A 16155-nucleotide genomic window follows, 5' to 3' on the forward strand; every position below is an offset into this window, starting at 1 on the left:
ACCAATGTTAGGCCATTTGTGTTCCAGCAGAAAACAACCTGCCTGAGCTCTGTGGATCCGGCATTGATGGATGTTACCGGAATGCCCTTTGACCACCATTAACTATAATGGGGTCTGGTGGGGATCCAGCAGCTACTCAATAAATATGCCGGGATTTGTCCAGACAGCATGCAGCATTTTTTTGTCCGGATGAATCCCGGCATAATTGCCAGGTATCCAAACCCCATTATGGTCAATGGGTCCGGCGGGCATTCCTGGAACAGCCTGCTGGAACTACGAGTGGGAGTGTGAAACAGGCATAAAATCCTATGTCATCCATATGGCTGAGATCAGAATACCCATCATTTGTGTTAGTCAGAGGTAGCAGAGATTATGGAAACAGCCGAGCAGGAAGAACATATGATAGTGAGCTACGCTGCATCCATAGCTCTCATTCACAGAGTAGCACGGCCCGCTCAGCTATTTCTGTGTTTCCAGCCACCTCTGACTGTCCCATATCACAGGTATTAGGATTTAAACAAACTTTCTTTACAAGTGCATACGGGTTGATCCGAAATGTATTTAGTTTCTTACCACAGGCTTCTTTTTAATCCGTTTATGATAAAAAACAGTAATATGTCTTATTTTCCGAGTAGCAGAAGAGTAGAAAACATTTCTGCCTTGACATATGTTAAATCAGACTATCCGACATAGAGCACACATATGGTAACTGTAGTTAAGTCACAGAAAATAGGATTGTTTAGTTAAAGTGAATGAAAATAAACAATTGGCATCAAATGCATCTCTTTGATCTATTTGGAATTTCTTGTGGCACTCACATGATGCCAGTTATCGTCAGCGCTAATACGAAACAAGTGTTTTCATTCATTGATATAGATTTCTAAGCTCTGACTTCTTCAAAAGGATGATGTTTCTCTCAAATATGCTTTTGATGGGCAAATAAAACATGATTACATTAGTTTACTAAGCTTTTAGAAATGTGCCTGAATATATCATGAAATCAATATACAGACTGCCGTACCATATTGATCTCAAAGTACGCAAATTCATTAGGAATAGGAGATAAATCGGGTCACTTTTTCCTTTTTATTTTTGCTGACTCAATAGATACTTCTAGATATGACACAGACAACATTTTCACTGAGAACATAAATTTAAAATGTAACTTTTAATGCCTCAATAAAACAATTTACTTAGGTACAGAAAAATGGTCCGTAGTACCAGCTGGTACCTATTCAAATCACAGGTGTACTGCCAGGGGGGCTACCCAAATCAAATTTGATACACTTAAGAGGGGGCCAAAGAGGGGGGTGGTATTTAAACCCTAATCCACATCCTGTATTGCCCTAAAGAGAATGCAGGGCACCTGTTCCAAAAATATTGACCCTGTGTCTAGACCTTACCCTAGCACAACCTGCCAAACTCTAGACAACTGTCCCAATATTGTTTGCACTGCATTTACGGTCCCAATCTGTCAATCTGTCAGCATCCCCATGGACAGGGTCACATGTGCCGCTGCAGCCAATGACTGGCCTCAGCAATGAAGTATCCCCAAGAGTTGCCTCACTGCTGAGTCACATACCGCTTGGGGACACTGAGGCCGGAATTGGCCACCACTGCACATGGGACTCAGGTGTCCGTGTGGAAGTTGACAGATGGGAACAGGAAGTGCAGTGCAGACAATCCTGGAGCTGGAACCAAGCAACAGGGAGCAGATACCTATGTTTTTATTTAAAGGACCTGCTGTCTTGGGGGGGGGGGGGGGGGGGATTTAAACAAAAATCCAGACAACCCCTCTAAGCACCACTCACATACTCCACTCACATGCTGTGTAGGGACATCACCAAAAGCCCCTGAAATAACCTTTAAATTGTTATAAACCCCATCTCTTTTGCATCCCAGTCCTATGTAAATCACAATAGTTTACTTCCATGCATATATTTGGGCAGTAGTATCAGCAATAACATGAGTAATGTGTCTGATACAGTATTCTGAGGGCATTAGGGCATCTGAATGATTGTCACATAAATGGATAATAGCTGAAAACTGACAGCTCCTAGTTATCAAACTTCACAGACATCATAATCTCAGGGCACTCACACTGAGAAAAAAGGGATTGTTTGCCAAGATAAGAAGCAGTTCTGCATACAGTACATAGGAAATGTTTTCTGTGCAGGTTTCTGTGATTGAAGTTTGCCCTTCTTGAGGCTCCCGACAGACAATCAGCTGTTCTTCCCCTGCTAAAGACATAAACCAAAGTTAGGAAATAGCAAAGCAGGCACTATGAACTGACAACCATTGTTTTCTAAGGGGCAACGGTTGCCTATCCATATAAAGAATGTCATAGGCTCATATCATGTACTGTATGTTTGCACTCCTGCTGACGAGAAATATCTGTGATGTGTTTTAGCTCGTGTGCATGGATGTGCATGCCTTTAATCCAACCACAGATCATCATAAATGTCTCATCTCATAATGTGGAATTTCACAAGACCAGAGACAGAATAATGAACACAGGCATTCAATTAGGAAACTCTTCAAACTGGAAAACAAAGTTGTAGTAGACAATTTTAATATTTTATTTGAGTCTAACTAGGGAGCTTTTATACTTTTCTATGACTGCTCAGTAATCTGGCACTTCTCAGATTTAGTTGATGCCAGATGACAAGCAATTCTGTGTTTTATAGCAGTTACAGTGGCTTCTTCTCATATAACCTTTTGGAATGTAGAACAAATAATTCTGGCCTATAGAAGCTTCTCTCATGTCCACTGGTTTAGTAAATAGCAGTCAGTGAAATGATTTTTCAGAAGCTCTGACAATAGAGGAGGGAACTTCTTCAGTAAGTTCGTTGTTCTAACCTTCTGCCAGTAGGTGGCTGCATAATGCAAGTATTCTTCTGCCGCGCATTATACATTCCATTCCACAATTTTTACGTGAAGATTTAATCTTCAGGAATGTTTTTTTGTTATTTTTATTTTTTTTTACTTCAGGACATCAAAGAAAAGCTTCATTGTGGGGCATATGCAGTACGGGATTGATAATTACAAAGCAAAATTTAAACAAGTTATGATCTATTAACTGCAATATCATGTTAATATATATTTACCTGTATATTGAAGAAGGCCACTGAGAAGGATCACAGAAATTATAATTAGCTGGGGGTTCTGTACTTAAACGATTATCCTGTGATGGGCTGGTGATAACGTTTCTAAGTTCTGCAGTTGGCTACTGTCCTGTAGGTTCATATTAACTTTTTGATGATCACTTTAGTAGGATTTTAGTTCAGGCTGCATGATAGGAAACCGGAGCTTTTTGTAACAGTATACACATCAGAGAAACGCACCAATATTATGAAGTATCATAGTTTTACATAGATTTCTATAACCTATTCTTAGACTGAGACGTCTTTATGCTTTTGTTGGATAACCAAAACCTTTAAATGACTTTGCCAAGTAGTTTTGGTTATAGACCATAGGCTTATAGGCAATATACATTATATATTTTTTTAAATTATTGCTCATTATGAGGTAAAAATATTTTTTTCAGTTGGTCTTTATTAAAAATATGGAGCCCTTTTCCTTGTACAGAGCTGAAATGCTCTTTTAGCAGGATCAGAATTTTCTCTCTCTTCTTTCAGGCAGGGAGCTGATGGACTCCTTATCTTTGCTATCTGACCTTAGAGATAAGGGTCATTAGATGACCTGCACAAAATGAAAGTGAAACAAGGATTTATACAGCTAAAAAAAACCTGTTAAACCTTTGTGACAGAATGGCTGAATGTTTTTAGTAAAGACCAATTGAATGAATTTTACCCCAAAATGAGTAAACTGCAATCATAAAAAAATGCTTCCGAAGATATACATAGCCTTTAATGACTCAAGTCAAAACATTATTCTTATCCATTATTCCTTTGAGAAAATTTTTATTTAGCAGTATGGCCTATATTTACTAATCCTATAAATGGCATAAACTTACACCGGCTGTCTAGCGATTTATCACAATGGCTCAGGCTGGATGATAGATGTGGTGCTGGGATGGACACTTTTCTCTGCCTCTATACCAACTATTGGTTAGTTTACTTTGAGACACAATTTTGCTCTAGAATTGTAGTGCAATTTTGGCACAAAACAGTGTGCCCTGTTTCCCACAAATCCTCACCCCCTTTCCTCTGAGCTTTTCCCCGTTCTGTCAAGCCTCACGTTTTTTGAGTGTAGAAACCCTAGTTGTGCCAAGTTGCGCTAAAAGTGCACCAATTTGTGCCACTTTCTTAGACAGATTATGGAGGCAGAAACATAATCTGGGCCTTTATGCTTAGATTGTGCTGAAAGAAAGCCTTAACATACATGAACAGGACATATAAATTTAAGTTACATAGGCATTTTCTTTTAAGTGAATTAAATTATTTGAAATTACAGTTTCTATCAGGCCTGGGGAAGAGCAACAGAAAGCGTGAGAGAGAGAGAAGAAAATTGAAGGTTAATTAAAGGGGAATTGTTTTATGCCCTGGTAGAGAGGGGTCAAAGTCCCTCTAGCCCACCAGAGTACCAGAAAATCCTACAGTGGGCTCAGGCTGTGACACAATAAAGATACAGAAGGAAATAAACCCATTTAGAAGTTAATTTGTGAATTTTCACATCACCATCTGTGACCTGGGTCTTTTTGTCCTGCAACATCAAGTGACAGGGACAATTGCTTAGTTGAATTATATGCTACCAGTAGTAGACACCAATGTGTTCCTAATGAATGTTCACAATTGAAAGCTTTAGTTTTTAGTGGACTTTCCCTGTTTTCTCATAATTTAACAGAAAAAGGAGAAGTATCTATTAACCTGTGCCTCAATTTCACCAATATTGAAATAGTTTATGTCTCTGATGTATTTTCCAAAAATGATCACATTTTATGGTCCATGATATGTATTGGATTTATCCCCTGCTTTGCTTTGGCAGAAAGTATGACAGGGCTGAATAGGAGATCACTTACTAAGTGTGACCTTGCACTCTGATCTGCTTTACGGTGACACGAAATATAGAAGCATTCAGAACAAGTTCCTGAGCTTTAAAGGGAATGTGTCATCTGAAAATGACCTGCTGTTTAAATCACTTTTTATGTTTAACACATTTTAACTAATTTTAATGTTATTTTTTAACTTTCCATGTCACTTTTTACATTTAAACTAAAACCAAAAATGCTGCAGTTTTTACACTGGCCACTATGTCTAATAAATATCGCTACTTCGTGGTATGTACAGATTACTTTACTGCAGTTACCTGCTTATCTGTCATTCTAATCTGCCTGTAATGATATCACCTCTGTGTATAGATATGAAATGATCCACCATTCACAATAGGTGATTGTCACAGCTTCTCTATTCTTTCCTTGTACTATGACCTCTGCACAGGTCACAGAACATGCCTACAAAACTCTCCCATGTAAGTCAATGTGGTCCCCACCAGTGGTGTACATAGAGAAGTAAAGGCCCCATAGCAAGAATCAAATCAGGCACCCCCCCCCCCCCCCTCCCGCACAGGACAGATAGGTTTCTGCCTAAACCCTTTTCAATTTTTTACACTGCTTCATTTTCTAAAAGCTCTTCCTTTAGAGGGTGGAGTACTGACCAAGTTTTCACCTCCAGTAGAAAGGAAGATAATCCCAACTAAGACTGGGCCCCCTCTTGCCCTGGTCCCCGTAGCAGTCACATGGTCTGCCGCTATAGTAGTTGCCCCCTGGTCTCTTCCTGACCATTGTGTCTATGGACCATAGGACTGCCATAAAGCATTTTTTATGCCCTGGCAGTGTGTTATTGTAAATAAATAAGCCCTGCCCTGCGCAATCCTGCGCAGGGCAAGGGAGAGCATCGGATCCTCTTGTCAGGGCGGCTGCCTGGGTAAAAATATAGGTATGTCCGGGTTCAGCTCTGAACCCGGACAACCCCTTTAAGAATAACTCAGGCAAGATGGCAGTGCCCATAATGTTAAGGAAAAAAATAAAATAAAAAATACAGTCAGAAAATAAAAACAGTTTAGAAAATAAATATATGTACTACTATCTGGTTTTAACTGGCAGATACAATTTTTGGTGACACATTTCCTTTAAGTAGAAAGTGAACATTTTGTAATTTGCTTCAGCACGCACATGACATCAGCTCAGTTTACGAGCTGCTCCTCATTTGCTGTAAGTTAAAAGTAACAAACGAAAGTGATTCTGGGTCAGTGGCCAGCACTAAGCATGTAAAGTGATCTTTTTGAAGCTGCTGAATGTTGCAGTCCATTTAATTTTTTAGGTTGTAAAGCAAGCAGAGCATATTTTAGCACATTAAAAGACATTTGTTTTGTGTGATTCAACACTTATTGTTATTCCTAGCTACATGAGAAAGGACTTCTGACATCTTTTAATGAGGGGTTTAACCCAATCTCTGAAGGCCCTGAAAAACAGTCCCATATCACTTATCCAGCAAATTTTACAGTGTATTCGCTGCACTGTGTATTCTAGCAGGTTAAGTTCTTTGACATCTGCCAACCCAAGATTTGTCTATATGATTGTCTAATTGTCAAATGCAATGGGATGTTCACTTGTTTGTATCAGCACGCTGCAAATTTAGGCACAGAATCTGCATCAAAATTTCATGTGTTCTCCACATTGTGTTTATGAAGTTTATTGTACAGGTCTTGATGTAATATGTAGGTCTCCCAATTATTTCAATGGTAATTTGCACACCGAATCTGTACTAAGAATGAGCATATTGTATTAATTACTCCAATAGGTCAGGGATAACCAACCTGAGGCTCTCCAGCTGTTGCAAAACTACAACTCCCATCATGCCTAGTCTACAGCTATCAGCCTACAGCAGGGGAAAAAAAAAAAACTGTTTCCAAGAGCGATATCTGTAGTAAAAGTACACACTTTGTTGCTGATCATCGCTGGGATTAAAGCAATGCCTGAACGTGTATATACGTGCTATCTGCAGATAGGACGCATATATCCAGTGGCCAGTTGGGAAGGGGTAGATCACTTTAGAGGGCAACTCCTGTGTAGAGTAACCTTTTAGTACAGTATCTGGAACTAAGGTAACTTAATAACAATTAGTTGGTTTTCTATTTGAGCTCCTTTTTTTGTATAGGTTTTTGTTGAAGGCCAGGACATGGATTAAACATAATTGTTTTTTATTTTATTTTTTATACCTCCTTAGGACCAACTCCCCAGATTGAAAAGAGAGGCAAATGTTACAGCAGTGAGTGTTGAACCATGTTGCCATCCAAAAGCTTTGACTTCGGGTTAGACCTATGTATGTTTTCCTGGCAGTTCCCTGATATTGACTCTTTAACCCGCTATACAGGGATCTGGACTTCTTAGCAGGGAACCACCAGACTGCTACCTTGTGGAATAGTCCCGATTTTGTTGAGAGCGGACTCACGAGGCTCAGAGACACCAGTGCAGGAAACAGAGGGATCAGGCAAAACCATAGTTAATAACAGAGTTGAGGTCAGGGCATACAGACTATGGAGTTCGTGCAAATCTGTGAAACAGATCTGAGGTCAGGGCAGTCATCATATGGTCAGTACAGTAAACAGACAACAGAACTGCACACCATTGCTGGGAACTTAACAAGCTAAATATTCACAGGTTGCCTGCCATTGGTTGTTGAAGATTAGGGCAAAAAATTACCCTTTAAGAGCCTGATAGAGTGCGTTAGTGCCCTACGGGCACTGGAGGGGAGACCTGGCCGACAAGAGGGCATCCTCTGTATTTAGAGAAAATAAGGTTTCTACACCAATATAGAAGTGGGATTCTTTACTGTAAAAGCAGTAAGGCTAATTAACTTTCTGCCAGAGGAAATTGTAATGGCAAACTCACTAAAAGAGTTCAAGAGAGGCCTGGATGCAGTTCTTGAATGCAACAATATTTTAGGTTATCATTAATAAATTACTGGAGATGGGTTGTTGATCCAGTCATTTGGAGTGTCCCCCCCCCTCCCCAAGATGAGGGTCTTGCCTGATAATAGGCTGAACTGGATGGATGTCTTTTTTTAATCATTACAAAATGCATGACTAAACTAGTAGGCACTCTTGTTTGTGTATGTTAATACAAAAGGAAACAACTTTCCATGTTAGAATTCAATATAGTGTGAACACGTATATGTGTCCCATAGGTATGAATCACCTCCAGCCCAAAAACATACAGTACACACCAATCAATGGCATAAGGCACAAAAATCAATATTGAACCACCAGGTATTGTATTAGTAAATTAGTGAAATCCAATATGCAACATGAGCTATAAATGCTATTTGCTGTAGGCAATAGTAAACCCAAAAGAAAGAGGTTATATCTTATACCAACCCAGCTGATACATGGTGACCCAGAGAAAATGGCAAAAACCACCTCAATACCTTGACCCGAGTTTCACCATCAGCTTTCTCAAGGGATTATCTTTATTGTTGGAACATTTATATAATACCTGTTGGATTTTACTTATCATACCTTACCAGGTGGCTCATTTGAGGTTATACTTCTACACGGGGAACCCTACTCTACCACCTCTGAATGTTTTTTAAATGTTTTCAAATTGTGGGTTTGTAACGTTTGATGTTAATAGTATGAAACCTTTATCTTTACCAAAAATCTTTTTCCTTTCTTTGTCAACCTGTAGCATTAAATAATTTTTGTGACTTCCAAATCTGTTAACAAAAATGAACCTATCCTTTCATGTGAGTCCATGGAATTTGATCGGAGGTTATACACCTTCCCTGTAATTCTGTTGCTTTCCTAAGACGGGAGCTCATTAAGACATTGTTTTGTAAGAAGGAGCTTGGCGTTACCAGCGTTTTACATCTGCAGTCTAATTTAATGACCAGTGCTAGAAAGGAAAAAAGGATATTAATGTGTTTTTTTCTCGTGAACTATAAAATACAGTTTTTCCCTTTGAGTCAAATTTAGGTTTTGCATGACCCTATGAAGCAGCAAGAATGGAAATAAGTCTAAGCAGATTCATCTCATGCAGATCAGTCATTACATTTTTTTACTGAACCTTTTTCTTGTTAGGAGCTCGGAGCATTAGAGGACAGACGGTCAGTGCAGTGACCTGGATTACCGTAAATGTATTAGATTGCCGAGGTTTGGCTCAATACATTTAGCTTAATCATTAGCACTGTATCATATAGAGGTGCTATGTGTAGGGGAGCTTCCTTTATGCTCCAGAGCATTCATTTTGTAACCTGTTTTGTAACAGTGTGATGTATAAGGATAGCACTTCTTCGACTTCATTCACAAAGGGGTCATTTTCTAAAGAGGCTTGGATAGGACTTCAGTATTCAGCATTTAAACAGCAGCCTGTCCTCTTATAACCCTTTACCTGGCAGCATGACTGGTAAAAATACAAGGCAAGAGGATTTTGCAGACATGTTAGCATTAATCAGTTCAGAAATGGATATCAAAGCCTTGTTTCTTAATCTGATAAAAGTGATATTTATGTGTTATAGGAAAATGCAGGAAAGCGAGGAATTAAGGTAAAAACTGTTCAGAAATGGTATCCTAACATTTTTGTGGCTGTAGATACTTAAATTAGAATAAATGCTACAATGGAGACATACAAAAGAATTAATGCAAACCGCAAAATAGGAACAGACGTGAAAATGCAAACCAGAGAGGAAAAGAGTTTCATGTGGACATTGGCGGTTTATTGTGTAGACTTGCAGCAATACACACAAATCCCATAAACATGAACATTGGAACTCTTTGTACCCAAGGGTCTAACTTTAGGCATAACAGCCCATGAAACTGCTGCAGGGGTCTTGACCTAGGGTAAAATGTATGCAAGACTTGTAATATGGCTGTTTACTGATTTAACCTGATACTTCCTCATATGTATGACTTGTATTGGTTAGAATGTGGCTCATACATTAGGGCTTAAGCAAAGAATTTAAGGGGTTTTCAGGAAGATACATGCAATTACATTTTAGACTGACAACATTACAAATGTCATTGAGCTGTATGTTGAAGTGAAAATTTCATTCTATTTTTCATAGGCCAGACTCAATTCTCGTTATATACCGGTATTTTTTTATTATTCTGTCAGTATACATTGGGAATATACCCAGATGTATACCTCGGTGATGTATAGCACAGTATAGGCATAGAGTGACATATGTTGGCTCAGTGTTAAAAATTATACCATGTGGTATACATTGTTTTACTGTGCCAGCAGACTATATTTTTCTGTATGTTTAGAAAAGGGTATGCAGATATATATGGCCTAAGGCATAGCGCCTTATGGATACCTTCAGCATTTGTGAATATGCCAAACGTGAAGGAAAACAGATTTGAACTAAGTCTTACCTGTCAAAACAAGTAATCTGGGGAGTACTTGAGCTTGAGTGCCTGGCACCCTCCAGTTCCCAAAATTCAAGGGGAGGTGGACATATATGGAGCACAGGAACACTATTATGAATTTGTGTCAGAAGTTTTTCATGACATAATTTGTGCATATAGTTCCCCTGCAATCAGTGAAGTGGACAATTGAGAATTGTATTGGAGGTTTCCAGTCATGAAAAGTTAATGGAATAAAGAAAACTTATTCTGGGTGCTAAAAGATCAGTTAATTTAAGGGGTTGTGCAGAGGCGTAATATTGACGACCTATCCTCCTGATAGGTGATGGTTATCAAACTAGTGGGGTCTGATTCTTGGCACCACTGCAAATCAGCCGGTCTTGAAAGGGTAACGAACTAGTGTGTGTTCTGCTTCCTCTTTGAAATTACCTGCACGTCATCTCCTTTGCATAATTGGCACAGTGTAATTACAACTGCTCCATCCCATTCAAGTGAAAAAATGGAAAGTAGATCCAAAGATTAATCTTTTGGACACCATATGACCCATTAAAATGAATGTACCCATCACTCATGGTATATGTGGGACTAAAACGTTCAGATATTCAAATGTAAATCCCTCACTTAAAGGGGTTATCCCATGACTAATGTTAAAAATTAAAACCAGACATCATTTAGTACATGACAACCTCTTTCTAACAAAGTTACCACCAGCCTTCACAGAGATCTCCCCATTCATTGCTCTGCAAGATTTATATCAAGCTGACAGCTCAAGGGGAGTGTCTATTCTACTGCAGCTAAGGGGGCGTGTCTCATATCTCCCTATCACAGCTCAGGAGGCAGTTTAATCATGAAAGTGAGTATGTGCGGCCCTCTCAGTGAGCAGGTCAAAGAAATAAGAAAATAAAAAAACAGCAGGTGGCGCTATACAGATCAAATTTATTGAATAACTCAGTGGCTATACAAAATTTTTAATTACATGCAATTACAAAAAAATTCTGATTCAGCTGGTTTGAAAACTGTAGAATATTTTGAGTGGGATAACCCCTTTAAAGCCCAGCAGAGGGCTGAAACAGAATGTGAACCTATTTAAATAATTATGTTTAATCATAAAAGTTTGGTGAGATATATTATATTCACATCACATCTGTGCACTTCACTTTGTCTTCGAAATGTAGAAAAATAAAGTCAGATGAAATTTACTTATTACATTTACAGTATTTGCCACCATGTTTATGGTTTTTCATGTTCTTCACATAGCTGTCAGAAATACTGGATAAATAAGTGAAACATTCACAAAATATATATATATATATATATATATATATATATATATATATATATTTCTACCATTAACAGGTTGTTCTGGGCAAAACTTTGATTTTGCCCGGGAAGTCTTTGCACTCAAAACGCCCTAGCTTCCTACTTCAGTTTCTTTCTCTCATCTTGATTTAAGGAGATTGGCAGCACAGCCTTCTGCCCACTGGTTGTGTCATGGGTCCTCAGCACTCCATCTATGGATCTCTCCATCTTCACAGAGGAACTCTTTAAAAAATCAGTATACACGCCTGGGTGTGGTATGTTTTTAAAAGTGGTAGAATACAAACTTTAGAGGTTATGTTATATTGTGATTTATCATATACAGGTAGGTACAGTATGTGGTGGCACAGTAAACTACTTCATTGGGAAATACGGCATATCAGAAAAATAGGAAAAAGTTTTTCCTCTTGCATTTAATAACAAAGAAGCTGTTATTGTTGAATGAAAACATGCAATGTGAAGTTTATGGAGAACAAATTTGATTCAAAGCAGCTTACCAAAGGATAAAAGAGAGAAGATTGGTGGCTAAAATAATTTTTTAGTCAGTGTCTATGTTAACAAAACTCGGATGCCTATTTATTTATTTTTTTTACAAATGTTAAACATGTGTATTACGAAAGCATGTCTTATTTACTTAAAAAAATACCAGTAATATAAAAGAATGTAAAAAAATGCAGCAAAATGCCTTGCATCCAAACATCTGATAGTCCGCCACAAGATAATCTTAAATCTCATTAAACCAGGAGTTAACTAATTATGAAAGTTCTATGAATAAAAAAGTGATAAAAAGCAGATTTGCCTTTTATTGTTTGTGGGCCATTGTGTACCCATAACAATACATATTGTGCCATTTTCAGTGCCTCTTCAGAATGCTTATTCATCTCTTTGCTTCAGGCACAATGTGACTCTCTTCACATAACATTTATATGGTGTGTTCAGCATTTACACCAGGAACACATATGGCAGTGCAGATGCACAGCTGGGCTTTTCTTTACCAGGGGGTGAAAATTCACTTTAAATGCCTTCCCCCCCATCTGAACTTCACTATTTCCTCACCAATTAATGCCTGATGGCTGCTGCATCAGCTGCTTTCTTAAATTGACAAAGTTCGTGATTTCTAAGTGTGGTAAGCAGGCAGCTGCTTTGCTAAATGACAAAGTACTTCCAGTGGCAGACTAAGTAGACTATAGGTGCATCTGTGCCCTGCCGTGCCCCAGAAACTGAAGTCTACGCCAGTTATAGGCTTGTGTAGACTTCAGCTGTAACTTCTGCCACTTTCTGGTGAAGGTTATAGTAAATGCAGCAGCAGAGCAAAAAGCACTTCCCTTCCACTAAGCCACGCCGCCTTAGCCACGCATCATAACTGCCAGGTCTCTGCTGTTTCAAACAACAGTGCTAATGTTTGTGACCAGCAATAACTCAGATCACAGACATTTAACTCTTTAGATGCCATGGTTAAATTTGACCATGGCATCTAAATGCTGAAAACCCGGAAGTGCTGCACTTCTGGACCAGGAATGCCCACCCATGAGGGAGCTGTTCCTTTGCTCTGATGCACTGTGTCAGAGCTGTAGTTTCTATAAACATTAAAAAAAACAATTATCATAGGTATTGTTGTGTCCCAAAGTGCCTGAACTATTAAAATATAAAAATCTCTATCCCATACAACGAATGGCATAATGGAAAAAAGAAAATATCAAAATGGCCAATTTTCCATTTTTTTATCACTTCACTTAACAAAAAATGTAATAAAATAAGGTAAAACACACTTCTCTAAATTATTTTTTTTATATTAAAACACAAGAACAACTATATAAATGTGGTATAGTTGTTATTGTACTGACACAGAGAATAAATGTAGCAGGTCAGAATTACCACATAGGGAATGCCTTAGAGACAAAACCTGTAAAACTGTGTTGGAATTGCATTTTTTTTTCAAATACGACCCCAATTTTTTTCCAGATTTCCACTGCAATGTATGAAATATTAAGTGGTGACATTACAAAGTACAACTTGTCCCGCCAAAGACAATCCCTCATATGGCTATGTGAATGGAAAAATAAAAAAGTTATGGCTCCAGGAAGGTAGGAAAAACAAAAATCCTCTGGAATGCAAGGGGTTAAAGTGACATATAAACAGACCCAAGATCAGAATGCCTAAATACAGACACAGCTCTTTAAATAGAGACCTCAGATTAGAACCCCTAAATAACTATACCAGATCCCCTAAATTAACATCTAACCATTTTTTTAAAAATAAATTCAGACCTCAGATAAGAACCCCTGAATGCAAAAATCTGATTCCCTAAACGAAAAAAGCAGCTTGTTATAGAATAGAGCAGGAGGAGCTGAGCAGATTGATATATCAGTACAGGGAGGAGGAGTTCCCAGTGACAGCTCTCTGTATGTACACTTATATACACAATACTATCAGTCACTGATAACACCTCCCTCCTGTACCAATGTTGTTCACAGGGTAGAAAAAAAGCAAAAATATAAATGTATAAATTACATGTTTTACTGATTATTTTCCCACAAGTGTACATCAATCTGCTCGGCTTCTCCTTCTCTACAACATGGTGCTGTCAGATTGAGTTGCATATTTTGGTGAACGGTCCTGTTTAAGCAAAGACCTCAGACCAGAACCCCAAAATTCAGATGTTACATTCTCCCTAAACTAATACCAGACCCCAGTGGCGTACATTTAGACGTAAGGGCCCCATTAGCAAGGATCAAACCTGGCCCCCCACACAGGACATAGGGGTTTCTGCCTAAATCCTTTTAAATGACCCTTTGGCCATTTTTCCACTGCCTCATTTGCTAAAAGTTGTTCCTTTAGAGGGTAGAGTCCTGACCAAGTCTCTACCTCCAGTACAAGTGGAGATAATCCTAACTGAGACTGGGCCCCCTCTTGCCCTGGGCCCCATAGCAGTTGCATGATCTGCCACTATGGTAATTACGCCCCTGCCAGACCCCATGTGGAGTCGCTTTGCTGTTCAGTCCTCTGTCTTCAGGACCGGAAGAGATATGTTCAAGTGTCCTTATCTGTGCATAATTCATGCCATGTTTCATTTTGGTTATCCCACACGTATTTGTGCAGGCCTTTCAATAGTAAGAAAATCTTGACACATATGGTCATTTGATAATTTTTAGATGGATGATGCCTCCCTTCCCTTAATCCTAGCTGTACCCAAGGCACATGTTGGCCCCCAGCAACTACGTCCCTGTGCTGATAGACTAAAATAGCCAAGCCTTTACCAAGGAATGTTCTTTTGGCAAAACTTTTGCTGATTTACTTCAATATCCTTTTTTTAGTAGTCGGTATTGAGTAGTGGACTACACTTTTCAATGTAAGGACCCCCTGCAAAATCACTTACCTTGTGGTATACGTAAGGGAGTCAATGGCATATGTCAAATGTGCATACATAATGTTTGCCCAGACTGTGAACAGAACCAAATATTGTTGTCACCATTTTGGTTAAATTTATGGTCCCCAGAATGTTAAGGAATATATTGTAAGAGCTGTGGGGCATATTTTCCAAGGTATTATTTTTGTTTGTTATATAACATATGATATGTGATTCTATTGTAGGTTCTTGTTTTGGCTCTCATCAGTGCAGTGTAAAATAAGGTACTTCTGAAGGTATGCAGCCTAATCAGAGGATGGAGTAAAGATTGAAGAGATTTTAGTAAGGGTTTATTGGAAATCCATGTAAATAAGCTCTTCCTCGGGAATATGGATTTTCATAAAACTGCTAAGGTTCCTTTGTTGGTCACTACTTCACCAGATATGGAAAGAGTCTTTATAGTGTGGCTGTGCCAATAGTATTTTCAGAACATTGCCTACATTTCACACTTTTCCTAGGCTTGCTCAGTGTTCCCACAAAACAAGTTTCACTAACCTAGTCTGAGCTGATTTTTATACCCCTTGCTATGCAGTCACGTGAAATGTAGACTTGACACAATATTAAATCTGATGTGTATTTCTGTGGTGGAAATCTGTGACTGACACTCTTATTTCTGCACTGATGCGCTGTGGTCCTACATCAGATCCTCAGCAGATTAGTTCAGGGAATAGCCCTATTGTCATCCAGTGAGGCTAATCTCAGCATTTCAGTCTGAAAATGGTTACCATGATACTTATATCTGTGGCTGATTTTTCTTATTTCTTGTGGTACATGTGACAATTAAACAGGTTCTTCAAGAATTTTATATTGATGGCCTATCCTCAGACTAGGTCATCAATATCAGACTGGGGATTGGGGGTCCAACTCCTAGTACCCCTGCTGATCATTTGTTTGAAGAGGCCACTGTGCTTACTGGAGCTCTCGTGAGAGCTGCGGCCTCCTCAACGCTTACCAAGCACAGTTTCGTACATTGTATATCAAGTGGGCTTGATATTGATGCTCAGGCCCATTCACTCAAATGGTACTGAGCTGTGCCTAGGCCATGTGACCGATGTACAATGATGTCACTGGTCTAGGAAGAGGACTAAGTGCTTCCGAAGTGCCAAGGC

The 16155-nt window shown here is 38.9% G+C and overlaps 1 protein-coding gene across 3 annotated transcripts in view; it reads left to right on the top strand.

Moving 5' to 3' along the window:
• SUGCT (succinyl-CoA:glutarate-CoA transferase) overlaps nt 1-16155 on the top strand; it is a 942268-nt gene that overhangs the window by 507309 nt on the left and 418804 nt on the right. The window contains exon 13 of one of the 3 annotated variants that reach the window (XM_044293704.1): nt 11777-11897. The exons of the other annotated variants lie outside the window; for them this stretch is intronic. Coding sequence (XP_044149639.1) covers nt 11777-11897 — 121 coding nt within the window. The remainder of the gene's footprint in view (nt 1-11776; nt 11898-16155) is intronic. 3 annotated transcript variants of the gene reach the window in all.

The sequence above is a fragment of the Bufo gargarizans genome, chromosome 5, assembly GCF_014858855.1.
Source record: "Bufo gargarizans isolate SCDJY-AF-19 chromosome 5, ASM1485885v1, whole genome shotgun sequence".
NCBI classification, from domain to species: Eukaryota; Metazoa; Chordata; class Amphibia; order Anura; family Bufonidae; genus Bufo; species Bufo gargarizans.